Source organism: Castor canadensis, chromosome 11, assembly GCF_047511655.1.
Source record: "Castor canadensis chromosome 11, mCasCan1.hap1v2, whole genome shotgun sequence".
Taxonomy (NCBI): domain Eukaryota; kingdom Metazoa; phylum Chordata; class Mammalia; order Rodentia; family Castoridae; genus Castor; species Castor canadensis.
In genome coordinates, this window is record NC_133396.1 from 43138806 (window position 1) to 43166385 (window position 27580).

At 47.4% G+C, this 27580-nt stretch overlaps 1 protein-coding gene across 2 annotated transcripts; it reads left to right on the forward strand.

Annotated features, from left to right (window-relative positions):
- LOC109693021 (galectin-9) lies at positions 1-26958 on the forward strand. 2 transcript variants are annotated; one of them, XM_020174040.2, is made up of 11 exons: positions 1-155; positions 6508-6596; positions 8184-8385; positions 9734-9844; positions 10609-10704; positions 12330-12365; positions 12913-12963; positions 13560-13601; positions 23630-23718; positions 23851-24013; positions 26377-26958. In XM_020174040.2, the coding sequence occupies exons 1-11, from the start codon at positions 117-119 to the stop codon at positions 26521-26523; spliced, it is 1065 nt and encodes a 354-aa protein (XP_020029629.2). In that variant the 5' UTR covers positions 1-116; the 3' UTR covers positions 26524-26958. The 2 variants fall into 2 exon arrangements, with proteins under 2 accessions (XP_020029629.2, XP_020029630.2); XM_020174041.2 differs by lacking the exon at positions 10609-10704.
- Positions 26959-27580: the final 622 nt, after the last annotated feature.

Below are 27580 nucleotides of genomic sequence, written 5' to 3' on the forward strand. Positions count from 1 at the left end.
CCCAGTTGAATCACTGCCAAGTTGCTTTGGTTTCTATTTCCTTGCTAAGCCCAGCCTTGTGCAGACGACTGGCTGGAGGTTTGAAAGGCAGCAGTAGCCACAGGGGCAGTGGAGAGATGGCTTTCTGTAACACCCAGGGTCCCTACCTGAGCCCGGTGAGTTCTGGGGTACCATCATGGGGCTGGTCTCAGCTGAGCTGGCTGCTCAGCCAGGAATAAGCTCTGAGCCTCTGAGGAAGTGGCGACTAAGTAGCAAGGGGTAGTGGTGGGGCATCCCACAGAGAACAGGAGAAGGGCAGAAGTGGCGCCTGGGTTCATCCTGACCATCCTGACACAGCTCCCTTTCCATGCCTGGATCATACTGCCTATAGGGAGTGAGGGGTTTCAATCATCATGATTCATGCTTTTAATGAACACATTGGGCTCGCTCTGGGTAACTGTTCTGTCCTGGGTGCTGGGGAAGGCAGGCCTAGTAGCATCTAGAAGTAGATGGTTGGTGTGAAGGGGACCACACACCTGCGTGGTATTTAAGACACTTGCTTTGGAGATGGCCTCCTGGGGTTCAGCCATTCACTAGCTGGGTGACTTCACCTCACTGGACCTCAGTTTTTACAGCTGTAAAATGGGACTAATGTTCAATCAAGCCCATCTCCCAAGGCTGGAGTGAGAATTAAGCATGTCTCACATGTTTGAAGGGCCCACACACAGTAGGCGCTTTGGAAGTACTAAGTATTATTAGGAGTCTAGAGGCAGCAGGGCCACCCTCCTGGGGAGGAGTGTGTCCCCTGAGCGCTAAGACAGGTTACACAAGGCAAGGGTGTCTGCAGAGGGGCCTTTCTGGAAGTGAGAGGAGCTCTTTCTGCAGTGGGGGGTGCAAAGGCACCTTTCTGCTCACCTGCAGAGGCCTTGCTTAAACTTCATTTCATGTGTGGAAAAAATGAGGCTAGAAGAAGTCGGGACACTTGACAAACATTCCAAAACGGGAAGTGGCAGAGATGAAGGTACCTTGATTTACCTCCATAAGATGGGTGCCCCTGGAGAGAGAGCAATAATGGGAAAAGGCAGGGAGCCAGTAGCCCCAGGCCCAAAAGCCTTCCAGGGTCATTGTGTTCTGGGCCTGGCCCTGGGGCGCTGGGCCCATGGTCCCTCCTCAGGTGGGCAGGTAGCAGCAGGGCGCTGAGGGAGAGAGCCTCATGCTGCAGCCTCCAGTTGGGGCCTATGGCAGAGGCCCTGGGCTTGGCCAATGTTGCCAGTGCCCCTCAGTCACCCTGTGGAGGCCCCCAAAGTGGAACCTGCATGGAGGGAGCTAGGAAAAGCTGGAAGACACTGGGAAGCACCTCTATGAGGGGTTTGGGGCCAGAATGTGCCACTCTAGGCACGTGACCCCCTTCTGGTCCCCATCAGACAGGGGAAATCACATAAGCTGCTGTTGTATTATTCTGGTGACTAGTTTTGGTTTGAATGTAGAAGTCAAATCTCCAAAGGCAAGAGAGAGTAAAAACAGGCTTTGGATTAGTCAAGAAAGAGGTCCTGTGTGTGTGGCCTCTTCCACCCAGCCAGCCCCACTCAGTGACCCCTTGACCTCAGGCTATCAGAGCCACCCTTTCCCAGAAATGCTGACTGTATGAGAAGGTTATGTGACCCCTGTTCCCATGAGAAGTTGCCCTGTCCATCACCCACCATAAGGGCAACAAGGGCGCCTGCTCCCATTCCTAGCCAGCCACCTCTAAGTGCTAGGAAGTTGCTGGAATGAGTCAAGTTAGGCCCTGCTGTGTGGCCTGGGGAAGCCCTGGGTGAGCCAGAAGTGAAAATTTTCCATGCTTCATTGTGAGAGGCAGCCTGTATGGTGGTTGAAACCCACCATAGTTCTGAAGTTCAAATCCCAGCTCTGTGAATGACTAGCTGTGTGGCTTTGGGCAATGACTGAACCTTTCTGGGTTTCAGTTTCCTCATCTGTAAAAGTGGCTTGACAGCTCAGTCTTTCTGAGTTCCCATGCACAGGGGTGTTCTATATTTCTTAAATAAACTTCTTTCCATCTATTAAAACAAACAAACAAAAAAGTGGCTTGGACCATGGCAAAGGTGGTTATGAGGATTAAGGAACTAACCAGGTACAAAAGGTGGGCTGCCAGCAAGGCCTCCAAACCTCTGGGGCAGCAGGGCCCTTTGGCTAAACCTGAGCACTGCCCCCTGCTGGTGGGTGGCCTGGGCCAGTCAGGCTGATGTTCCCACTGCTGGTGACTGGACTGGGTGCTCTTTGCTGAAACTGGGCCACTAGAAGGAGGATATCCACCCTCTCGCCTGAAAGGGCCAGCTCTGCTTTCTCAACTTCCAGGAAGGAAAAGGAGAACAGAGCCCCACCCTTCCAGTACCACCAGGAGCAGAGAACTAGTTCTGGCTCCGAAGGGGGATTGATCCCCTCCCCACACAAATAGCTGCATTATGAAGGCCAACCTCAAGCCAGGGGCTTTCCATGTGACATCTCATCTGATCTCCTTCTTCTTCTCCTCCTCTTCCTTCTCTTTCTTCTTCTTCTGCATGTTAAGGATCAAACCCCAGGCCGGGAGTACACTAGACATGCACTCTACCACTGAACCACACCTCCAGCCTTTCCACACTTTGATTTCAGGCTTCTGAGCTCTAGCACTGTAAGAGAACAAATTGTTGGATTAAGCCTGGCACAACAAGGCTACAGTGGAGTTTGGACCAGAGAGGAACCTTTGTACCTTTGAACCTTTGCAGAAAATCCCCGCCCCCCACCCCTTCTTTTTTTGCAGTACTGGGACTTGAACTCAGGACTTGAGCCACTCCACTAGCCCTTTTTTGTTAAGGGTTTTTTTGAGATAGGGTCTCATGAATTATTTGCCTGGGCTGGCTTCAAACCATGATCTTCCTGATCTCTGCCTCCTGAGTAGCTAGGATTACAGGTGTGAGCCACCAGCACCCAGCCAGAAAACCACCTTTGACCCCTGTAGTATGGAGTGTGGATTTGCCTGGATTTATGGCCCCACAACCTCAGCTGCCCACGCAGCAACCTGGGCTAGCAGTTCTCACCTTGGGCAAGTCACTCAACCTTCCGGAGCCCTGTAGTCCTTCCTGGCTCCAGTGGGACAGTAATGCCAGCCTGTAGTGTTCTGGAGGCTTCAGGGAGAGAATGTTTCTTTGCCTTTTCCAGCTACTGGAGGCTGCCTGCATGCCTTGGCTCCTATGTTTAAAGCCTGCAGCTTCTTGGCACTGGAAGTGCAGCTCAGGCTTGGAGCACCTGCTTAGCGTGTGCAAGGCCCTCAATTTAATCTACAGCACCACAAAATAAAAAAAGGGAAAATAAAAGTAAAAAGCCAGCAGTTCTTGCTTCCCTTCTCATATCTCCTCCTTCTGACCTTGACCTTCCTGCTCGTCTTTTATGAGGGACCCTTGTGATCATATAGGGCCCAACTGGGGCATCCAGGATAACCTTCCCGTTTCAAGGGCCCCAGGTTCCAGGTATTGGAATGTGGACATTTCTGAGGGTGGCAGTGATGGGTGCTATTCACATTACAGCACCTTCCCTGAAGTCAACCAGCGTTATCAGACTCTCATGCACTCCCCTAAAGATAGTTTATCTATAAATAAGTAAATATGTGTAGATAGCCTCCCCACACCCACTTTTTATACAAATGGAGTCACTCTGTGTGAGTGCTCAGAGTTCCACTTCCTTTTCATCTTAAGGCTACACAGAGTCTACTGTATGGTAATAGCATCTCTTACCTTACCCTTTCCTTTGGTGGATTTTTATTTTCTTTCCAATCTTTGCTATTATACTGCCTCAATGAATAAACTTACTCTTAAGATTACACTTAAGTTAAAGTAATCTTATTTTTCAGAATTTAGGGACACCACTTAAAATAATGAAATCTCACAAAATGTTTTTGGTGGGGTACTGTTGCCTTAGAAATAAGCACATACTGTCTGACCCCCATGACATGTACCCATTCTTCCTCCATCCCTGTCTTCTATGACACCTTCTGTTCCTTTATGAACCCTCAGTCATCATGCCTGGCTTTTCATTCTTCATGCCCAGTGTGAACATTCTTCCGCCAAGGCTGCAGGCTTCCCCGGAATGTGGGCGGTTCAGGATGATCCCTTGTGACAGTAGAAAGGGGTGTGTGAAAGGGGTATCTTTCAATATCCTTAAATCAATACCCTTAAGAAATGTTCCCTCTCACATCCTTCCATGTCACTGGGAATGTTCTACTGTGTTTGTGATTTGTTCTCTTCCCATCCTAAGACCCAGGAGAAAGGGAGCGAGGAGAGAGGAAGAAGACAGGAAAGAGATCAATTTCATGCCCTGCTGGTCCATAACTCTATCACTTTACCAAACCACAGGCATGGACAGGGACAACAGAGAGAACTTGGAGCTGCAAACAAGTTGTGATTGGCTCAAGGTCACTGAAGTACTTAATGCCAGAGTTCAGACCTGACATGAGGTGTCCCCAATGGCAGCTTCCCTAGATGACCAAGGACAGCAGAGTCTAAGTGAAGTCTGGGCACTGTGGGGGCTGTCACAGTCCCAGTCCTGTACATAGAGTTCAAATGGGCTTCCTTAGCCAAAGCAAGGACAGAGGCCAGAACACAGGGCCAGTGAACTGACATTGGCAGGTGATTTTTCTTTTGAGTGGGATTGAAGGTTGAATTTAGGACTTCATGCTTGCTAGGGAGGCGCTCTACCACTTGACTCCATACTCCCCAGACACTTTTGCTCTGGTTATTTGAGAGATTGTGTCTTGCTTTTTCCAACCCCTCCACCCTCCTGTAGACCTGAACCATGATCCTCTATTTATGGAGAAGCTGTGAACAGGGGGGCACCACAGCCAGCTTTTTTCTTTTCTTTCGAGATGGGGTCTTGCAAACTTTTTTGTCCAGGCTGACCTCAAACCAAGAACCTCCCAATCTCTACCTCCCGAGTAACTAGGATACAGGCGTGAGCCACCCGCACATGACGTGTGGGTGTTTTGATTGCCTCACAGTGTTTGTTGTAGCTTGTTAGAGAAAATCCAAGCATTCAGAAAGAATAGTATCAAAAACAATCCACTCCCACCCAGCATCGACAATTCACTTTGGCCTCTCTTGCTCCACTTACTTCCTTCTCTATCTTCAGATTATTTTGAAATGAACCAGCTATATCATTTCATTGCAAATATTTTCTCACATATCTCTCTCAATATAGGAATTCTTACCCAATCCTCATTAGAGGATTTTTCTCCCCAGAAATCAGAAAGTTTACTGAAAAACAAAATGCAGATTTCTGTTTTCTTTTAAAAATTTGGAAGCTCGGCCAACATGAGCCCTGGATGGCCATCATTACTTAAACAGAGTGGAAGCTGCCCCATTAGATGGGGGTTGGGAAGTGCACTTTGGCCCAGTCCCCACCACTCTCTACTGTATTCTGTCTGGCCATGTCACTCACACGTATCACCTGCCTGGCTCCTGTGAGCATCTCATTTTTGTAGGGAAGTGACCTAAAGGAAATGTTAGAGAAGTCAGTAACAACCTGCTAACTGTGGAAACCAGCGAGAAGAAGATGCTTTTGTGTGGTGACAGCACCATATTGCATAAAAGGCATTCTGGAAGTAAGCCTTGAAAGTTGGGAAGTCACCTACTGGGGAATTTTGCTCAGAGACCACAAGGCAGGGTGGGCACAGGTGGCAGAGGGGGCCTACTATGTGCCATTCACTTCCACAGACTTTTTCCTCACTCATCAACCAAACTGATTTAGTGTGGGCAGGGGGGAGGGGGAATTTCTATTTTTACAAATGAGGAAATAGAAGCAAAGAGAGGCTAAATAAGCTTCCAAGGCCCGGAGTCTGCCTGATTCTAAAATGGTACCTCTTTCCCCCCCACCCCTTGCCACTGGGGCTCTAGAGGCTGCCCAGGAATCAAGGAAAGGAAGCAGGGGTGGGGTGCAGAACAGGGGTGGAGGTAGGAGGTAGGATGGGGCCTTCCCCAGCTGCCTCTAGGAAGGTGCCCTGCTTAAGGTGGCCAGGAGTAAAGAGTTCATGATGGCTGCTATTGTGTGATATGGGGGGGGGGGGGCATGTGCCTTCCCCCTGGGCCTCTCGAGAGAGCGAAAGGCTAATGCTCGGGACAGGTGAGTGGCTCCCTTTGGTCCCTTGGGCCCCCTGAATCTGTAGTCAGGACCCCGGGACCTTTGTGGATGTGGCCAAAGGTCTAGCAGCGCCACCAGGACCCTGTTCTCTTCCTATCCAGGCCATGTGCCTGCTGCTTCTCAGGGCCTTCCTGGAGGTCTCATGGCTGTCACTTCCTTTCAGACTGTTACACAAGGTCAGCCACCTGTCATATCGTCTCAGAGACTGGTGTCCCCTTATACTCTCAGAATGTCTGTGTCACTAACAGATTGTTTCTTCTTCCACACAGGCCATAAGATCTGTCCCCCTTCGCAGCTGTACCCCAGGACTGGCACCCCAGACAAGAGCCAACCAATTAATATCCCCACATCTCTTCCCCACAGGCGCTTCCCTTTTCTACAACAATTCAGGGGGGTCTCCAGGAGGGACTTCAGATTACTGTCCATGGGACCATCCTTCACTTCAGAGACAGGTATTCGGCTGTCATTGCTGTCTGTCTCCAGCCTGTCTCTTAGCAACGGGAAGCTGATGGGTTTGAAGGGCCAGCCCCTGCCCACAGCTCCTGGCATCACCACATCCAGGGGCGCCATTAACATAGATTCTGGAGAAACCAAGGCCCAACAGCTGAGTGGCAGGACCTGGTCACCAAAACAGAACTTTCCTTACTTTCTTTAGAAGTTCCCAACTGCTTTGGAGCCCTAGTTCTGCTGACATGGAAGCATTTAAAGTTGCCATCAAAAAAAAAATTTGGTGGGCTGGTAACTCAAAGGGTAAAACGCCTGTTTAGCAAGCATCAAGAACCTGAGTTCAAACCTCAGTACCACCACTTGTTCTGAGCCGTGGCTCAAGTGGTAGAGCACGTATCTAGCAAGCATGAAGTCCTGAGTTCAAACCCCAGAACCATCAAAGAAAAAAGAAATTTGGTGCTAACCTAGCATGCTTGATGCACTAGATTCAATCCCCAACACTGGAAGAAAAGAAAAAAGGTATTGTGTTGTACACCTGTAATCCCAGCACTTGGGTTGGGAGGCAGGAGAGTTGCAAGTTTGAGACCAGCCTGGGCTATACAGTAAGACCCTATCTCAAAAACCAAAAAACCAAACCAAATCAAAATTAGTTCCTCCTGATTTAAGGTCTTTTCTAGAAAACACAAAGTGAACTCAAATGTCAACATCAGTGCCATTTCCCAACCAGCTCCTCCTTCCCAAGGAGGGCTGTCTGGGGACAGGGTAGAGCTCACAGGTCTTCTCAGGCTGGAGAAGCCTCTGACCCTCACACAGCCCTGGCTGGCATCATCTGAGTCCTCCTGGGTGATGTGAAGTGTGTGGCCCGCATCCAGTTTTGTTGGGGTCTATGTGGCAGCTGCCTGCTGAATCCATAGTGCCCCCAGAAGCCCCTCTGGATTCACAGCTGCCTGTTTCATTCCCATCCAGCTTTCCAAGCACTACCTCACTTAATCACCACTCCCCTTCCTAGACATAGAACTTGAGTGTAGTATGGGTCAGGGGTCATGCCAGATGACACATAGTGTTGAGCTGAGGTCTGAGTCCAGGCTTGCCTGACTTCAGGGCCACCACTCCCACACCTCAAAACACACCAATGCCCAATGAGGGCCAGACACACACAGTGAATGTTTTCATATCTGTAGAGCTAATATCTATTCTAGGCCTTTCCTTTTATACCCTGCCTTTGTGTAGTGCCATCAATTTCACATAGCCTTGTTCTTGTCTTTCACAGTTGAGCAGGCATGGGCTGCTTCCAACAATGCTGGCCTCCAACAAGTGTCCACTGGGCACCAAAGCCTTTCCCTTATAGCATGTTAATGACTTCCGCCTCTGATAGCCATTTGTCATGGGTTTTCAAGACCCATTCTTCTTGTGGCCAATGCCAGCACTTTTCCTTACTAGTTTCTACTTATGATTGGAGGAAATCACACAGGAAGGCAAAATGTAGTAATTGCCAAAACCCCGTTGGGTCCAAATTAGATAAACAAGAGGAATCTGTTCTGCCATCTGTGGCAGTAAACCAGACTACAGAAGACCATTTTCCCTCTCCCTAGGTTTGTCGTGAACTTGCAGACTGGTTACAGTGAAAACAACATCGCCTTCCACTTCAACCCCCGGTTTCAGGAGGGAGGGTTTGTGGTTTGCAACACGAAGCAGAATGGAAGCTGGGGTCCTGAAGAGAGGAAGATGCAAATGCCCTTCCAGAAGGGGGTGCCCTTTGAGCTCTGCTTCCTGGTTGAGAGATCAGGTTTCAAGGTGAGCAGGAACCTCTCTCCCCAGATAGGCCCCCACCCCTACCAGGCGTGGTGAATGATCTTTCAGTAGTCACATCCATTGAGATCAGGCCAGCAACACCACTCCACAACCCACGTGACCATGGCCTTGTCAGTGCCTCATCCATGGCTGCACAGGCCCCTTATGTACTTTCACTTGCAGCTACAGGTACACCTGCTGCTTTTTTCACTCTGAAAACAACAACTATTTCCATCCCCACGTTGTTGTGTTTTGGCCTGATGTGTCTTTTTTTTTTTCGTGGTGGTGGTGGTGGTGGTGGTGGTGGTGGTGGTGTTTAGAACTCAGGGCTCTGTGCTTGCTACACAGCCACTCTACTAATCGAGCCACACCTCTAGTTCTTTTTGCTCTAGTTCTTTTCTGAATAGGGTCTCGCAGTTGTGCCTTGCCAGCCTGAACCACACTTTTTTTGCATTGTGTATTTTTTAGATAATGTCTCATGAATTATTTGCCAGCCCTGGCCTTAAATCATTATCCTGATCTCTGCCTCCTGAATAAGTAGGATTACAGGCATGAGTCACCACCCCCAGCTCACAATCCTCCTATTTATGCCTCCCAAGTAACTGGGATGACAGGTTTGTACCACCACGCATATTATTATTGGTTGAGATGGGGGTCTCACTAACTTTGCCTGGGCCGGCCTCAAACCATGAATTCCCTGGATCTCTACCTCCAGAGTACCTAGAATTACATACATGAGCCACCACGCCCAGCCTCATGTGTCTTTAAATTTCAAGTTAATCCCATTCCTCTGCTGTGGCCATTCTTCCACTGCAGGCCCCTTGTAACATCTTTTTTTTTTTTGCAACACCATTCTAGCCTTTCTCCAGGTTCTACTAAGGGTGTAGTTTTGTAGGCTGCTGCCAAGTACCTCTGCGGACAGAGTGGTGTCTCTGTGCCTGGGGGATCTGGGAGGGGTGAGTATGTCACTCCGAGCTTATCTGTGTGACATAGAGGTTCCCATGTACTGAGTGTACAACCTGAGGCCCCCTCTCCTCGGCTCCCCACCCGCACTTTTATGCATAAATATTACCCCAGGTGAGCTTTGTTAGAAAGACAAGCCTATGCAATAAGCAAACAACAGTAAGACCGAAGAGCTGGCTACTGGAGCCAGGTGGAGAGCAGATTGGATGCAGGTGGAGTTCCTGCTCTGTCACTGGCCTAGCACTGAAGACGACAACCCACCTGAGGGGCTGGATGTAACAACCAGGCTCAGGTCATCATTTCTAGAAGCAGGGCTCCAGAAAATCAGGTGTGCTCCCACCCTGGCCTGGGGCTAATTGCCCAGTGTGAATGCACTCTCCTTTGACAGGTGACAGTGAACAAGAACTTCTTTCTGCAGTACTCACACCGAGTGCCCTTCCACCTCGTGGACACCCTCTCCATCGCTGGCCCACTGCAGCTGTCCTACGTCAGCTTCCAGGTCAGATGGAACACCTGGAACCTGGCCAGGGTTGGGGTGCAGGACCCAATTTGCCTGAGATGAGGCCCCTTGGGTAGGACCAAAGGTACTAGCTTGGCTGGTTTGGGGACATGCCAGTTCCCTTGTGTTGGTGCCTGTTCTCTTCTGTCACTCTGTCTCTCCTTTAGCTGCTGTCTTTGTATGGACTACCTTGGCCACTCCTCTGTCACTCTATTTTCATGCTGGTTAGATGGCCAGGTGGTTCCAGAGACAGCCATGTTTGGGGATCTGAACAGAATGAAGTTCAAAATACCAGCTCTTTCATGCTCCTGGTCTATGGGATATTTGAGTAGTGACTTGACCACGTCCAGCCTTGTTTCCATCTGTGGATGGGCACAGGCAGTATCCCTGCGAGGTTATGGGTTCTATGACATGCTATGGGTTTAACACAGCTGCTGGCTCAGGTTCTGTTTGACCTTCCCTGTGTGTTTTGACATGTTGCCAATGTGTAAAAGTGAGGAGGTACCATGTGGGAATGGGAGATGGTGTGGTGGGCCACAGTAAGTCCCTGGCAGCTACCACATTGCCTCCTTCCCTGACTCTGTTCCCTGCAGGGGTAGGAGAGACAGGGAGATGGAGACTGCCAACCTGCCACTGCACGCTGTGGCCTAACCCTTTCCTTGTTGCCCCCGCCTGCCTGCCTGGCCTGTCTTTCACCTGCCTTCTGTTCCTCCTCGGCTGCAAGAAAGCTTCTCATCACCCTGTGCTGCCTTTTGTTTTAACAGAAATTTTACACAGTCCCTGTCCAGCCTGTCTTCTCCACGGTGCAATTCTCCCAGCCTGTCCGTTTCCCTCGGAAGCCCAAAGGGCAGAAAACGAAAGTGAGTTAACACTGCAGCAGCAGAGGCTGAGCAGTTAGCAGGAGGGACAGAGAGCCCAGGGCTGGTCCAGCCACATGCCAGCCAGGGCCTGCAGCCCACAGCACACCCACCCAAGGGTCCCCTGTTTGCCTCCACCAGGCACCCAGAGCTGGGGACCTGCACCTTCTTAATGTTCTCCAGTGAATCAATGTCTCTCCTTCCCCAAAGCCACTGCCTTGGTCCAGGCCACTGTGACTTCTCACCATGACAATTATGACAATTATGGTTTAGTTCCTCCACCCACCATTGTGCAGTGACTTTCCTATAAACTCGTTCCCTCTCATCCTCTCTCTGTACCAATCTTCAAAGCCCCAAGCCCTTCTAAATACAGCTCAAATAAAGCAGGACATAGCAGAACACCCTTTATTTTCACTCCAACCACCCCTTCCACCTCCACGCCACCCATGAAGCTCACGCAGCCTCCACTGCCAATGGAGGCTTTCTTGGGCCACCATGCTATCATCCATGCTGTCACCAATGCTCGAGCTACCCTTGCCCACCTTGCTCCAGGCAAACTAACAATTGCATGGCAATCTCTGCTTAAAAGTGAATCCTCTATGCAGTTTTCTCTGCCCAAAAGATGGCTGGAGCTCCTCTCTCTGTCCCCATGGACTGTGTACACGTCTGTGCCATGCCAGTCATGACACCCTGTTATAACCGTGTTTATGTGTCCCCATAACTCCAGCTCCACCTCCCCTATCCCCACAAGCCCCTAGAGGGTTGGCATTGTGACTTTTTCATGTGTGTATCCCTGGCAACTTGCACAGTGCCTGATACAGAAGGGACTCAAAAAATGACGTGCACTGCTGTTTCACAGTCAGGGAGAATAGGAAGCAGTGAGGGCAACAGGGCCTGCTGTATAGGACAGGAGCCAGGACAGGAAGGCAGGCAGTCTTCCTGTGACCCATGATGACCAGACAGGGTTCTGCCTCCCGCCACACTAAGGTCAGTACCGGCTAAGCCACAGGAAACCTTGGCAGGGGAGCCAGCCTTGGTCTTGGCCTGGAGAGGATGTAGGGTTTGGTGGTTACAGCAGAAAGAACTGGGCACCAGGGCTGGGGACTTGGCTTGAGTGGTAGAGAGCTTGCCTTGAACTTGGTACCATTGGGGTTTTCTCACTTGGTACCTGGGCCAGCCTGGGCCAGTTGCTTAACCTTCCTGAGCCTCATGGCCTCACCAGGGAAATAGCAGCTAAGGCTGCCCCCCTCATCAGAAAGCACCGAGTCTCAGGCCTTGGCTCTCAGTGAGGCCTCTGTAAATGCTAGTGTTCACCTGAGGGGTGAATGGGGCACCAGAAGCAGGGTTCTTGTCTGTGAGGGCTCAGGGTAGTGGTATGGTCTGCGTCAAACCTGTCCCCTCAGGAAGCCAGGGGGACACTCTCCCCCAATCCTGACACCCCTGTGCACGTGCATGTGAGAATCTTCATGCTGCAGGCTCAGGAATAATGGTTGCCTGGGAGCAGGAAGGAAGTGATTGTGTCTGGTGAGGCATTTCTCACCACAGTAGCCCCACCTGGAGTTGGGCAGTTGCCTCTCCCCCAAGAGGCCCCAGCGATAACCATCATTTTAATTTTTTCATCCTTTCAGCCTGCAGGCATGTGGTATCCTAAACCGGTTCCTACTGTAAGTCTCTTTTTCTCTTCTTAGATCCTCTTCATTGGGTTCTTCTTGTGGGTTAAAAGGAAAAGGCAGGGTCTCCCATAGGAGGGTTGGCACCGAGGGCAGAGCCCAGACCATCTGCCTGGCCTGGGTGATGGTGGTGGGCGGGGCTGGGGTGGGGTTGGCTGATCTTAATGATCTTGCTCAAGCCTCTCTCATGTGGGCAGCCTCAGAGCATGGAGGCCCTGCATTCACCTCTCCTGCCCCTAAGTGAGGCTATGTCCACAGGCTTCCCTGAGAAGAAAGATGGGTCAGAGGTCATAGCACAGCCTCCTTCTCTGGAAATTTGCCCCTCTCTAATCCCCTTGAGTCAGGGAATACCTCTACCCACCCTTGATGTGTATATATGTGTGGGGGTGGGGGTGGGGGTGTGAAGTTTCAGTTGAGCAATAGCTGTGGTTATAGCTCAAGGTCAAGGTTCCTCAAGGTTGCATGTCAAATCATGCCCTCTGGTGGCGGATGGTGGTCCTCATTTTGATGAGAGCTGGTTAAACCTATTTCTTTCTTCTAGGCTCAAACTGTCATGCACACAATGCACTGCGCCCCTGGACAAATGTTCCCTGTAAGTCTAAAATTTCTGGTCAGCTCACACCTCCCAGCCTCCCACTTCTGAAAACAAAAGAATTCCCTGGAGTCTCAGAGTTGGGACAAAAAGAGGAAGATGGGGACAGTTGGGGCTGGGCCCTCTGCTCAGAAGCTATGTAGCTAAAACTGTCCTTGGGATAGCAGAGATTCTGGAGTAATCAAAGAAATAAGTCCTTTAGGGACCCACAGGGAAACTGGTCCTTGTGTTACGTAGTGGGGGGCACCCCGGCCCAAGCCCCAGGTTCTTAGCCCTGCATCCCAAGGAAAAGCCCCTGTGATGTCACTACTGACCACAGGCTTAGCTCTCTTCTCCTCTTGCCAGTGCAGATCAGGTGGGTGACATGGAGTTAGTGGAGCTGCCTGTGAGGGGCTGAAAGGGAGGGGACACAGCAGGCAGTTTAAGGAAGGCTGATGAACAGTGGCAAGGAAGGGAACAGGAGCGTCCAAGGGTTGAAACCTCACAACCTCAGTTTCATATTGAAGTGTCCCCTCTAGAATGTGCAGGTCCCTGTGTGTGCACGTGTGTGCATGCATGCACACACACACATTGAACTTTCCCATTTCTTCTCACAGAATCCTGGAATCTCACCTATGGTGTTCCCCAACCCAACCTATGTAAGTGGTTTCGTGGTGAGGACTGGAGATTTCAATGTCTGGGAAGGGTGAGAGGTGAAGGGTGTATTGGGTGCGCTCCTCTTGTTAATGGCAAACAGTATTTTCAGAAGAATCCAAGCAGAAGTGTGGATGTAAATGGGATTTATTAAAAGTTAGGGAAAGGGAAATACAAAGGGAGCATGGTGGGTGCAGGTGGAGTCTGCCAGCAGAGAAAGCATGCTTTTCTTTTTCAGGTGCTTTTAATTAGTAGTTCTTCAGTTTTTCCTTTAATTACCATTTCATCTTCAAGTTCTGAGATTCTGTCTTCTGTTTGTTCTATTCTGCTGGATTGGCCTTCCGTTTTGTTTTGCAGTTCTGTTTCGTTCTTTTTTCTGAGGTTTTCCATATCCTGGCAGTTTTCTTCTTTAATGTTGTCTATTTTTGTCCTGAGTTCATTTATCCATTTATTCATTGTGTTCTCTCTTTCACTTTGGTGTTTATACAGTGCTTCTATGGTTTCCTTTATTTCTTCTTTTGCTTTTTCAAATTCTCTATTTTTATTGTCTTGGAATTTCTTGAGTGTCTCCTGTACATTTTGGTTGACCCTATCCAGTATCATCTCTATAAAATTCTCATTGAGTACTTGTAGTATGTCTTCTTTTAAATTATTCTTGTGGGCTTCATTGGGTCCTTTGGCATAGTTTATCTTCATTTTGTTGGAGTCTGGATCTGAGTTTCTGTTCTCTTCATTCCCCTCTGGTTCCTGTACTAATTTTTTGCTGTGGGGAAACTGGTTTCCCTGTTTTTTCTGTCTTCCCGTCATTGTCCTTGGTTTTGTTACTGTCCCTGTACTGTGTGCAATTAAGTATTTTCTAGCTTGTAATAATAACAATGGTAATATTTAGAATGGAAGGGTGAGCTGAGATGGAAAGCAAGAAGTTAAAGAAAAGGGGAAAACAAATATACAGACAAGAGGGAGAAAGCAGAACAAGGTATCAGACAAGAGAGTTTCAAAGGTATAAACAGGGAGTGTTAGTGTACTAATCGACAGTAAGCTGAACAGACATTAGAGCGACAGAGGATTGAAAATCAAAGATAAAAAAATAAGTAAATGAAAGAAATATCTATATATAAAAATGAATTAAAATAAAATGGAAAATAGAAAATTAAAAAAAAAAACAAAAAAACTTCCAAGTTTATATGCAATGCAGTTTCAGTCTTAATAATTTGGGTGTCCGTCTCAATCTCCAGTCCTGGAGTTGGTGCCTCAGATGTTCTGTAGTTGTCTCATCAAAGGGGATGCATAAAGTAGAACAAAACTACACTCACACACTCACACTTACACACACACACACACACACACACACACACACACACAAAAAGCCCCACCAAGTGTCCCCAGTTCAAATGCAATACAGTTTCAGTAAGTTTTTCAGCTTGCAGGTGTAATTCGGTTGTTCTCTCATCAAAGGTAGGGAGAAAAAGAAAAAAAAGCGTCTGGAGGCAGTTCTGAGAGTGGTATCTGCAACTGTGGCTCGCCTGCCTGCTGCTCTCAGCCTGTAGCTGGCGGCGTTATTTATGCAGATCTCTGGGGTGAGCTAGCACTCACCTGGTCCCACAGGCTTTGTTTGCTCAGAGTTCTCCTGTGCGGGAGCCTCTGCTACAGGCTTTCCCCTTTCCAAGCACTGGGAAAGGTGCCACTGCCCTGCGTTGTCAGGCCTGCGTGTTTATTTACAGTTCATGTGGGAGGTGGGTCTTCCCCCCTCTCCTCTGAAATTGTCCTCCCACTGCCACTTTCACAAGCTTTCCTGCTCCTGCTTACTGGGCGGTGCTGCTGCTCCTGCCGGCCGCCATGTTTGTTTACAGTTCACGTGGGAAGTGGGTCTTCCCTCCTCTCACAAGCGTCCCCGCTCCTGGTTGCTGGCGCGCCCCGCTCCCGCCAGAGCCTCTCCGGCCCGCCCGGCTTGTTTATTTACAGTCCCGGGAAGGAGTCCCTTCCCCCAATCTTCAGCGCTCAGGGCGCCCCACCCTCTTTCCAGCGTGTCTTAACTGTTCTTATTGCTTAGTACTCAGTTTCTCTTTTTTCCCGGGTGGAGGTCAGTCTGTCCAGGGGGCTATGCTGCTCTGGCCCAGGCTTGTCTGTGGGGGAACCGCGGTACCGCGAAGCTCACCTGGTCCGCGTCTTCCCAAGCCGTCTGGGCGCCGGCCACTGGCGGCCCCGGGGGCCTCCTCGGTTCTCCGGAAGTGGAGATTCTCTGCGCCGGCTGGAGGTGTGGAGGAGTCAAAGTTATGCCTTTTCTCGGTGATTATGCCTGCAAAGTGTGTCTCCAGCGTCTCTCCAAGATTTCACTATAGGAGGGTCGCTTTCTGCTTCCTCCCTCTAGCCGCCATCTTGGAATTTCCCTTTTTCAGGTGCTTTTAAAACCTAACCTCCCCTAACCCATGGTGAGGGCAGACCCAGGAGATTCCCTCCCAATAATGAATGAGTGGGGAGGGGCATGGGTGGTTCCCAACCAGGTGCAAGTGGCCTGGGCCATCCCCGGGCAACCTACAAGAGCCCCAAACTTTACCACCTTCTAGCCTCCTTCAAATCCCCTGAGAGACAATTTTCCAAAAAAATTCTTTCTTTGAGGTTGCTGAAGGGGGTGGTCCATCTGTTGTATCTGCTTCAAGCAGATCCTACCTATAAAGGGAAATTGTCTCTATTTCCTTCCCTTGGGGCTTATTAGGCACAAGATGTCTGAATTATTGTCAGCATAGTTAAGGTTCCTCACGGAGATCTGGGTTGCTCTTGGAGATCTCGTTCATCTGTAGAGATCGATAGCCCTGTTGTCTCATGATTCGGGTCCTAAAGGCTTTCATCCTGGAAGAGATAAATCTGGTTTAGAAGGCATGACCCAAACATGAACAATGATAGGAGCATCCGAAGGGGCCCTGCCTGGTATAGCAGGAAGGATAATATAATTTTGAAAAGTGACAGGGACTCTTATGGTTACTTTGCCTATAGGTGTTTATATCTGTAGCTATTTTTAACTCTTAGATGACTCTATTTTGGACTGTCACTATAGTGGGCAGTTAAAGGCTGGCTACATTAGGGGCCAGGTGCACCAGGGGCCAGGTGTCAGGCCAATTAGAGAGTAAACATCAGTGAGTCAGTTCTGTACAGAAAGAAGACTCCTTAAAGAAGTGTCCTTAAGTAGAAGTTAGATACCATTGAAAGTTATATTGTCTTTGTGTAAGCAGAAGCCCTTAGTCAAAGACATTACTTTGCCTTTTGCCAGAAGCCTAGAAGGCTTAAATATTAGAGCACATGCATAAGAGTCCCTTTTTAAAATCTCTCAGCTTTGGTTATTTTAGAGGTCTGGCATAATCGCCTCCCACTGGATCTGGAGAAGTCCCCTCATTTGTGCAGTCCTTTTGAACTGTCTCAGGTACCACTTGTTCCTCTAAGAAGTTGGAGGGATGCTGACCACTTAGGGTGGTCTTTAACTGTTTCTCTGAACAGTCATCTCTGAAGATTTTGCCAACTTGGCAGTTTGCTACCTCAGTGTGGGAGTGGCTTCTCCTGGAAAGTCCAGAAAGTCAGATTTTGTCCCATGGAGAGGGGAAGTGTAACATCAAATAAATCAGAAGTCAGTGCCAATGTGACCTTTCTGGCCAAATTAAGCAACAAAGAGACTTAGTAAAAAACCAGCTCTTAGGCTGGGCCTAATTAAACCTAATTGTCCATCTCATAGGGGAAGTACCAACACCTTTTTTTTTTTTCATTTTTCTTTTATTATTTATATGTGCATACAAAGCTTGGTTCATTTCTCCCCCCTGCCCCCACCCCCTCCCTTACCACCCACTCCACCCCCTCCCTCTCCCCCCCCCAATACCCAGCAGAAACTATTTTGCCCTTATTTCTAATTTTGTTGTACAGAGAGTATAAGCAATAATAGGAAGGAACAAGGGTTTTTACTGGTTGAGATAAGGATAGCTATACAGGGCATTGACTCACATTGATTTCCTGTGCGTGGGTGTTACCTTCTAGGTTAATTCTTTTTGGTCTAACCTTTTCTCTAGTACCCGTTCCCCTTTTCCTATTGGCCTCAGTTGCTTTAAGGTATCTGCTTTAGTTTCTCTGTGTTAAGGGCAACAAATGCTAGCTAGTTTTTTAGGTGTCCTACTTATCCTCACCCCTTCCTTGTGTGCTCTTGCTTTTATCATGTGCTCATAGTCCAATCTCCTTGTTGTGTTTGCCCTTGATCTAATGTCCACATATGAGGGAGAACATACGATTTTTGGTCTTTTGGGCCAGGCTAACCTCACTCAGAATGATGTTCTCCAATTCCATCCATTTACCAGCAAATGATAACATTTTGTTCTTCTTCATGGCTGCATAGAATTCCATTGTGTATAGATTCCACATTTTCTTAATCCATTCGTCAGTGGTGGGGCATCTTGGCTGTTTCCATAACTTGGCTATTGTGAATAGTGCTGCAATAAACATGGATGTGCAGGTGCCTCTGGAGTAACCTGTGTCACAGTCTTTTGGGCATATCCCTAAGAGTACCAACACCTTTAAATTGCTGTAAATTGTTAGCAGGTAACAGTTATAAAGTTTTTATAAGGAAAACACAAAATGACCCCAATACTTAAGAATGGCTGTCCTGGCTGATAGGTAAGATTTTTCAGAGTCATTTTTCATGGGTTTGTCTGTAAATGTTTTTGAAGGATTAGAATAGTAATGACAAAACTTAAAGTAACCATGGTTAATCACAGTTTAGACATTGAATTTTGGTTGGGTAAAGTAACTGGCTAGTGGTTGTCAGTACTGTCAATTAAAAATCCTAAATTTTTAATGGTTAGGAGGTGTTGGTAACCTTAAATAGTACCCGTTTTGATACTCAATTATATATTATATATAAAACAATGTTTATCTAGCCAATGTCAGATAAACCAATGCTTATCTGATGAACAGATATCAGGTAAACCAATGCTTATCTGACAGGCAAATGTCAGGCCTAAATGGTAGAACTTACAGCATTTGTTATAAAGAGCAGAAATGTCAAAGACCTTATTAGATAGAATGTACCTTAGATAAAAGAACTATAGCTATTTACACGTGTACCTTTTTAACTTTGTAAATGATCCATTTATAAGAATTTTTATTTAGCTTAAACTTTTTTTATTGTTATCAGAAAAATACCTTAGGGTTTTGGTAGGATGAAAAGAACAGTAAATAATTTCGAATGGTGCATGAAGAGAACTAGTCCTCTTATTTTTGGTTAGCAGGATTAAAGCATCTCCCAGTACTTAAGGATACAGCCAATTGAGTATGTTGGCTTCTTCTATGCTGGTTGTGGAAAGAGAGACAGGGAAGGGAAGGGGAAAAATCCATTCACCCCTCCACCCCTGCACAAGGGGTCCTGAATGGAGTTCCCTATGCTGGCTGGTGGAGAGTGAGAGAGAGGAAAAGGAAAGGAGGAAAGTTGCCCTTTCAGAGAGAGAATGAGAGCTTCCAAGATCTGTGAAACATCCCTCTTGTATACAGGTCCCTCTTATCTGTTTCCATCAGACGTCTCTGGAGCAAGCGAGTAGCAGAGTACTCTGTCTTTCTAGTCATCTGCTCTCCTAAGGGCCCAGCTCTTCCACCCCTGCACAGGGTTCCTGGATGGGATGTTGATCTTGAATGTTAACCCAACTGTTAAACATCAGAACTGTTATGCACTGGGCAAAGAGGCTGATACCAAAACAACATGTAAAATGAAAAGATAACAATATGTAGGAAGACAATCTGTTGAGTGTTAAAAAGGAAGCATCTTAATATGAACTGTTGTAACCAGTATAAAATTAACTATCAAATCCAAATCACAGCAAAGTAAGCTTGGCTGATACAAACGCATCACTCGTGGTCAGTTTTCATATCAGGCCATGGAGTTGTAGTCAGCTTGTAAACTGAGAAAAATGGAGAGAACGTGTACATTTTTTAATAATATATCAATTAAGATTAATGTCTCAAATGATTAGATACAGAAACAGAGATAAAGGGGGAAGCATAAGGTCAGGAGACCCAATGACTTAAGAGTCATGGCTTGAATATTGTTAAGAAATTACATCCTAGACTGCTGATGTTAACTAACAGAAAGACTTGGGACACGTAGCAGGGTTGTTGTTGATCTGCATGTAGCTCCAGGAGCGCAAAAGTACAGCCTCAGTCATTGGGAGTTAATAATATGCATAATTCAGTATTTTAGGATTAATTACCTTTTGTAGATTCCTAAAAATTGAGGTTTTATCATCCCATCTGGATGGTGAACTTTTGTTTGGTTTTGGTAAAATCTTGTGTCAGCCTACAGCACCAAAAGATCTTGATAGTTATTTTGATAAAACAGAAACCCATTTTTAAAAATATACATTAGTACTTTAAATTTTGACCTTACTTTTAGGCAAACTTTAAACTACTGCCAACCCAATCATACATATATAAACTTATAAGCTTTAAGACCTTAATCTGTATCTTGAAACAACCTTTGTAAAATCCTGAATTTACATAACACTGTTTTTATAAAACTCTTAGTAACTTAATACCTTAAAAGACTTAGGAAGGAAAATTAAATTAAACCGTTTTTAATGACAGCAATCTACAAGAACACATGGGTCAATAAATCTAATTATAAAAGAGTTAAATATAAATTACACTCATGATGGAATGAAACAGATTGAGATTACTGTTTATAAATTTTGTTTTATTCCTAAGGTAGAGAATAGTTGGGTCTGGTTGGGATTAGAACTTTAGATAACTTTTGAGACAGTTGTGTACATTAACTTTATAAAAGTATCTTAGGAACCATCTTAAAGATATCTACACACACACACACACACACACACACACACAGATGTCATGACTTAGGCATGCCAGAGAGTATAAGCATGCATAATGAACTCAAAATTTAGTGGCCACAAGTACATAGGTGGAGAAAGACTAAGACATACACAGAAAGCATGCAATGACATACAAAATAATCACATCGATTCAGAGTGCACTCTCAAATAAATTTTTGTCATATCTGTAGCAGGTTAGCTAGATTCCTATGTGGTTCACACAGATCTCCATACGAACACTCTACCCTTCATCCAACTATTGACAGATCAATGCAGTAAAAACAACATGTATAAAAACTATATTTATCTAGAGAGTTTTAACCACAAATTAGTTATAATTTTCCTAGGATGGCAAGATGGCATCACCCATCCCTGGAGAGTGGCAAAATGATGCTGAACACATGGTGGTGGCTTCATCATGGTGGCAGCATTTCCTGGGACCACATGGTCTCTCCAGAGGTTCTCTCAAATGGAACACAAAGGCATGTTACATGCAACACATAGGCTCAAAATAGCAATCCATTAGAGGAATAAGACAAGTTAGTCATCCTAATGAAGAGCCCAAATCATTGCTGCAAGGTAAGGTGGGATTTAAAGAGTTTGTCAGCCTCCTTGGATGGGACCTCACTTGACAGTTTTGGAGAATTAGTCATAGGTTATAGAAGCTTTCCCTCTTTGAATATAATGTCCTTTTTTTTTTTTAAGTTTTAAAGGCTTATCTAAATTTAGGATTACTAGGGCTGTGGCAAATGGCAGTAAACCTTTAGGCTTTGAGGGGCTTTGTTAGTGTCCAGTTTATTCCAGGTGTTTATAATTAGATCCTGAGTTGCCTCACAAAGGGGTCTTGTTATTAATCCCAGGATCCAAATCCTGTAGAACCCAGCCATTTACAAATCTACAGTTTGGAAAGGACCTTAAACAAGTTTAGAATCTGACATACTGCATTGAGCTACAGAGAACAAAGCTTTATCAATTTTAAAACAAAAATAATTAGTTGTTAAGAATAAAACCTGTAGTTAAATTGCCTATTTAAAATATCCACACAAAAGAACCCATTCTTTTCAACCTCTTGGCTATACGTAAGCCAAATTTTATCAGCAGAGAACAGTTAAAGTTAGAATGTTTTTAAATGTTTATTGTATATTGCAATTTAGGGTAATAATTGTGATGGACAGCATTAAAGAGTACCATTAAGTTCTCCTTAGCTCAAGTATATATTTAAAACTCGTATTTTAGTGTAAAAACTGACATCTTATTAATAATTAATAGAATAAATTCCCCCTTTTAATTTTGCCTTTTTTAAAATTCATTTATTCACATGTGCATAATTGTTTGGGTCATTTCTCCACCTAATTTTGCCTTTAGAGTAAATGAATTACAATATGTTTTTTTATTACAGATATACTTTAATGGGTGACCAATGTCCAATCCTTAATTAAATGGCACTGTTTTTAATTTTAGAAAACATACCTAAGAGAACTTAAATTCATTTGACATTTAAAAACAGCAACAATCATATCACAGCTACACAGATGTAACTGATATGTTAATTTAGATTTTACCTTTGAATGGAATTTAGAAGCTTTGGCTAAGATAGGCAGGTAAGTCCTACTTAGCCCAGGGACGAAGGAGTGTGACCTCAGGGTGAGCGTTTCTGTGACCCCTGTAGGCCACGGAGGCAAGGAGAAGAGCACGAGTGGTAGTTGGGATGGGGTGTCCAGGGTGGGCAGAGGGTGGTGGGTAGGCGGGCAAGGGACCAGGTCAGATGAGGAAGAAAGAGAAGGCGGTAGAGAGGAGAAAGGCAGTCCAGCCAGGTGCAGGATCTTGGCCACTAGAGGTGACATCTTTAAATTTTTGTTTGTTTGCCAGAGTGGGTGCTATGGACCCAGGTCTTGGGGCATGCAGTCCCTTCTGCCACCACCACCACAGTCGTGGTCACTGTGTGTCACCTCTGTGCATTAGCGCTGCACGGCTGGCTAGGAGGGGCTGGTGGGCTGTCTCCACCTATGTTCTTGTGGCCACTAAATTTTGAGCTCATTATGCATGCTTATACTCTCTGGCATGCCTAAGTCATGACATCTGTGTGTGTGTGTGTGTGTGTGTGTGTGTGTATGTAGATATCTTTAAGATGGTTCCTAAGCTACTTTTATAAAGTTAATGTGCACAACTGTCTCAAAAGTTATCTAAAGTTCTAATCCCAACCAGACCCAACTATTCTCTACCTTAGGACTAAAAAGAAATTTATAAACAGTGATCTCAATCTATCCACATGGCAACAATAACAGCAAAGGAAAGGACTGGGGGGGGGGCGGTTAAGGGAAAGGGTGTTGCAGTTTAAGGCAGCCTGGCCTGCCTGTTCTCTGCGAGCCCCATCGTGGGGGGAGTGCACTGGGCAGACAGACACTGTCACCCACCTCTGCAATGGGACCTGCAGGGAAACCCGCCTGTTCAGGAAGACCACTGGGTGCTGACCCAGCATTTCCCGGCTACTTTTCCTGAGGGCAGAGCTCAGTCCATTCCTTTGGCAGTGCAGAAGGAAAAATAGTGAAAAGAATGAGGGTGACCCTCTAAAGTGTAGGGTCTGGGAGCTTACCATTAGTCTTATGAGGTAGAATAGTTTTATTGAGGGAAGGGGAGTCTGTCTGTTCTGCCAGGTGAGTGAAGAGAAGAAAGGCCCAGGGTCTTTTGGTAGGTCTTTTTTTTTTATACCATCTTGAACTTGGAGGTAGGGAGACAATATGTCATCACCTGGCTCCGCTCACCTAGGGGGAGGAGATCTTGAATCAAGAGGGGTTGCAGTCCCAGACTATCCCTAACCTAGTCTGCCTAATACTGACTTTCATAAAAATTAAAAGTATTCATGTAAATTAGCACCCTGTTGAAAGAAGTTTTCAGCTTTAAAATGGTCCCTTCAGTGTGAGAAAATCATACAGCCTTCCCCATTCACACCAAGATTTCTGTGTCCAGCCAAAGTTCCGTTCATGATAGTCGAAGTCACTGCTTTGGGGAACAATGGCAAGTTTTCCATTGGCATTGAATAAGCCAAGTAAAGATGCGAGGCATTTCTTCTGGCAAACATGCAACTCACAGCGAGGTTTCAGATTGGGCTGAGAGTGACATGGATATGGACTTCCCCTGTGGCAGTGGCAGCCCTGTCTGACCTGTCCCCTTCCTCCCAACAGCCGATGCCTTACTTCACCACCATCTGTGGTGGGCTGTACCCGTCCAAGTCCATCATAGTGTCGGGCACTGTGCTGCCCAGTGCTAAGAGGTAAGACAGAGCCTCCAGGAGAAGAGAGACCCCCAGGGTCATTCTGGCCACTCCCTGGCTCCAAGCAGGTGGGGAGGGGCTGGAGCCCAACCTCATTGGCCACACAGGGTCCCTGAGAGCTACCCACTCCAGGTTCCACATCAACCTGTGCTCTGGGAGTGACATCGCCTTCCACCTGAACCCCCGTTTCGATGAGAATGCTGTGGTCCGCAACACCCAGATCAGGAACTCCTGGGGATCGGAGGAGCGAAGCCTGTCCCAAAAAATGCCCTTCAACAGGGGCCAGAATTTCTTGGTAAGGTGCCCACTGTGGTGTTGTGCAGAGGGGATTGTGGGTGCGAGAGCAGAAGGGGTGGAGGAGGACTGGGGTATCTTGAACATGAGGGTTCATGCCTGAGTGATGAGGACGGGGCCTCCCAGAAGAGAGAATTCAAAAAATCGTTGAACAGGTAGAGCTTCTGGTGTCCTGTTCACCCCTCAGGTGAAAACTAACATTTATCAAAGGTCAGATTGAGAGCGACCCTGAGATCCAGTGCTTTCCAGTGAGGGAGGCGACCTTAGCTACTGTTTCCCTGGTGAGGCCATGAGGCTCAGGAAGGTTAAGCAACTGGCCCAGGCTGACCCGGGTACCAAGTGAGGAAACCCCAATGGAACCCAGTTCTAGTTGAGCTCTCTGCCACTCTAGCCAAGCCCCCAGCTCTCTCTGGCTTACCAACCACACCCAACATCCTCCCCAGGCCAGGACCAAGGCTGGGCTGCCCTGTAAAGGTTTCCTGGGGCTCAACTAATGCTGACATTAGTGTGGCTGGAGGCAGAGCCCTGTCCATGTCATCTGGGCAGGCAGAGGCCCCTCCCCCAGTACAACTGCAGGATTAGCCTCAGGGGGGCTGCTTGCCTTCCTGTCCGGGATTCTGTGACTAATCTACCCACTGAGGCAGGAGTTAATAAATGCTTTTTACACATGTGCAAAAGAACTCATAGGAGCAGGTAACTTGACTGAGATCCTGCCTCTAATCTGTGCCAAGAATGAGGCACCATCACTTATTCACTTGTTCATTCAACCATCACTTGTCAGCTACTTTATCAGGCCTACTTTATGCAAAAAAAATCCCCACGTGCTAGGGGCACAGCCATAGAGCAGACAGACAAGGTCCTGCCCCATGGAGTTTGCAATCTAGGGAGGGAAGAAAGCAGGAGATTAATGCATGAACCGACTATGCAGATAGGGCGGGTGCTGTGCAGGGAAGGACAGGTGTTGTGCAGAAAGCAAGACAACAGGGAGATGGAAGGACCCCTGGGAGGCAGCAACTGATGCAATTCTTAGAGGTGGGCGGGGCCTGTTCCAAGCAGCCAGGCCAAGGGAACAGGGTGGAAAGTGAGGGCAAGTGAGGTGTGGGGTGTAGCCAGAAGTCAGCTAACCACAAGCATGTCCTCAGATCCTGACTACGCAGTCAAATCACCAGAGAGCTCAAAAAAGAAAAATCGATGCTGAGCCCTGCCCTAGGCCAATGCTGCCGTCAACTTGAGTATCCTTAAAATTACAACCAGGGGTAGTGACTCACGACTGTAATCCCAGGTACTTGGTAGGTGAAGACAGGAGGTTCTTTGTTCAAAGCCAGCCAAGGTTTAAAAAAAAAAACAAAAGAAAATAACAAGGCAAAAAACAGAGAGACCAATCTCAAAGAATAAACTGTGCATAGTGATGCACGTGTAATCTAAGCTACACAAGAGTCATGGTCCAAAGCCAGCCATGGGCAAAATGCAAGTCTCTATCTGAAAAATAAGTAAAGCAAAAAGGGCTGGAAGTGTGGTTCAAATAGTAGAGTCCCTGCCTAGCAAGCACAAGTCCCTGAGTTCAAACCCCAGTACCACCAAAAAATAAAAAAATACAAATACACCCAAGAGATTATGCTCTGCATCAGGGTTGAACATTTCTGGTCTAGAGCTTGGTGGGCCATGAAAGGTGCTTGGATTTTAATCCACTGAGAAGCCATTGGGCTGGTTCAGTCAGGGAACAACAACTTTGCTTTTCAGACAGCTGTGTGATGCCAGGTAAGTGACTGACTGCTCTTTGTCTCGGTTTTCTGATCTGCAAAGTGAAGCCAGTAACTACCAAGCTGCAGGAATGGGCTGAGACCATATCCGTGGCATCCTTAGGACAGTCCCCAGCACACAGTATGTGCGATTTGAACGTTAGCCATTGCCAGTGGACAATGGCATCTTCACATTTGTGCCCCTCCTGCCCCATGCAGAAAGTGCTGGGCGTAAAGACTAGCTAGGCTGCTGCTACTGGAGTCCAGGTGTGCAGCACTGAGGACACCGAGGGCCTGAGCCAGTGTTCCTGTCCTAGTATCTCAGGGTCCCACTGGAGACTGAGCTGAGGGTGGGGTGGGGCCTGAGGAAGCTCCACTGGGAGGGGGCAGGAGTTGGGGGAGCAGGGAAGGCTTGTGGAGGGCTTGGATCCTGAAGGGTGATGGCGGTTACACCATGGGGATGATGTGCAGGGTGGGAACAACATTCCAGGGGCAGGAACAGCATATGCTGAGGTAGCAGGGAAGACAAGTGTGTGTGCAGCTGGATCGCAGGGGTGGGGTGTGTTCCTGTTTAGGACTAAAGGCTTTCCACGTGTCGTATGAATGCCATGGCCTGTCTCCCCAGGTGTGGATCATGTGTGAAGGCCACTGTTTCAGGGTGTCTGTGGACGGACAACACCTGTGTGAATACTTCCACCGCCTGCAGAACCTGCCAGCCATCAACAGCCTAGAAGTAGCAGGTGACATCCAGCTGACCCACGTGGAGACATAGGCTGGCTCCCTGGCCCTGGGGATGAGGGCTGGGATATGCTGTCTGTGTCTCCTTGTCAACCCCCACGGCTGTGTTTCAACCCCAGTCCCTCAAATCCTGCCATCTGAGGAAAGCGTCATAGCCAGGTGCTCAGTACAGGTGAAGCTCCTGTTTGCTCCCCTGGTTGCATATGGCTCTCAGCCACATTCCTGACCTCTACTTAACTCCACTCTGGTCCCAACCTACCACTTGTCCACTCCAGCAGTGAGGTGACCTCCTCAGCCCCTCCCCTTTCTCTAACCTTTAATCTTTCTCCTCTCCTTGTACCTTACTCCAAATCCTTCACCCCCTCCAGTGGGATGATGACATCCCACTGGCCAGAGCTTTCTCAACAGTGGCTCGCCCCTCCCTAGTGTGCTTAAAATCAAGAAATAGAAGCACTTGTTGGCACATGCATGGGATGACTGATTTATTGGATCTGTCTGGAGTCATTTTGGAGTCTGTGGAATTGAGCATCCCTGCTGAGGGGTGTGGGAGGAGACAGCACGGGCCTCTTTGGGTAGGGATTCTGATGTCCACAACCTGTTTTCCATGGGTCCCTCATAAATCCCACGAGGGTCCTGGAGTAAGTGGGCTGCGGCTCTGGCCTCAGGTTGGTCTCTTTGATGTAGCAATCTTGGTGGCTGAGTGACCCCAGGAAACTGCTCCATGCTCCCAAGATGGGAAAAGGGTCATCCAGAGACTGTGGTGGCCATGGCAGGCCAGGAATCCAGTTGCCAGGCTGCTTCCTCCAAAGCTTGTACCCAAGTGGGAGGGGAATGGGGCCAGGAAAAGCTGCCCAGGAAGATTTCCTGCTGTGGGTTTCCTGGTGCTGGGGATTCAGATGTGCGAAGGGGATGCGGCTCCTTCATGGCAATTAGGACCACTGTTGCCAGACCTTCTTGTTAGTTGGTTGGTTTCAAAGAGACACTAGAAGTCTGGATTTTTATGTGTAATCTCACACTTTTCAAATGTTGGCTTATATTTTTAAAAACAGTATCAGGTCAAGTAAAACAAGTTTGCAGACTGGAATTGGCCA

What these genes read in the sequence shown, in the direction of transcription:
- LOC109693021 (XM_020174040.2), top strand. Translation starts at nt 117, where the DNA reads ATGGCTTTCTGTAACACCCAGGGTCCCTACCTGAGCCCG. An exon ending in ATCCTTCACTTCAGAGACAG is followed by an intron (nt 6,597 to 8,183) that starts GTATTCGGCTGT and finishes CCCTCTCCCTAG; the next exon opens with GTTTGTCGTGAACTTGCAGA. An exon ending in GTGCTGCCCAGTGCTAAGAG is followed by an intron (nt 23,719 to 23,850) that starts GTAAGACAGAGC and finishes TACCCACTCCAG; the next exon opens with GTTCCACATCAACCTGTGCT.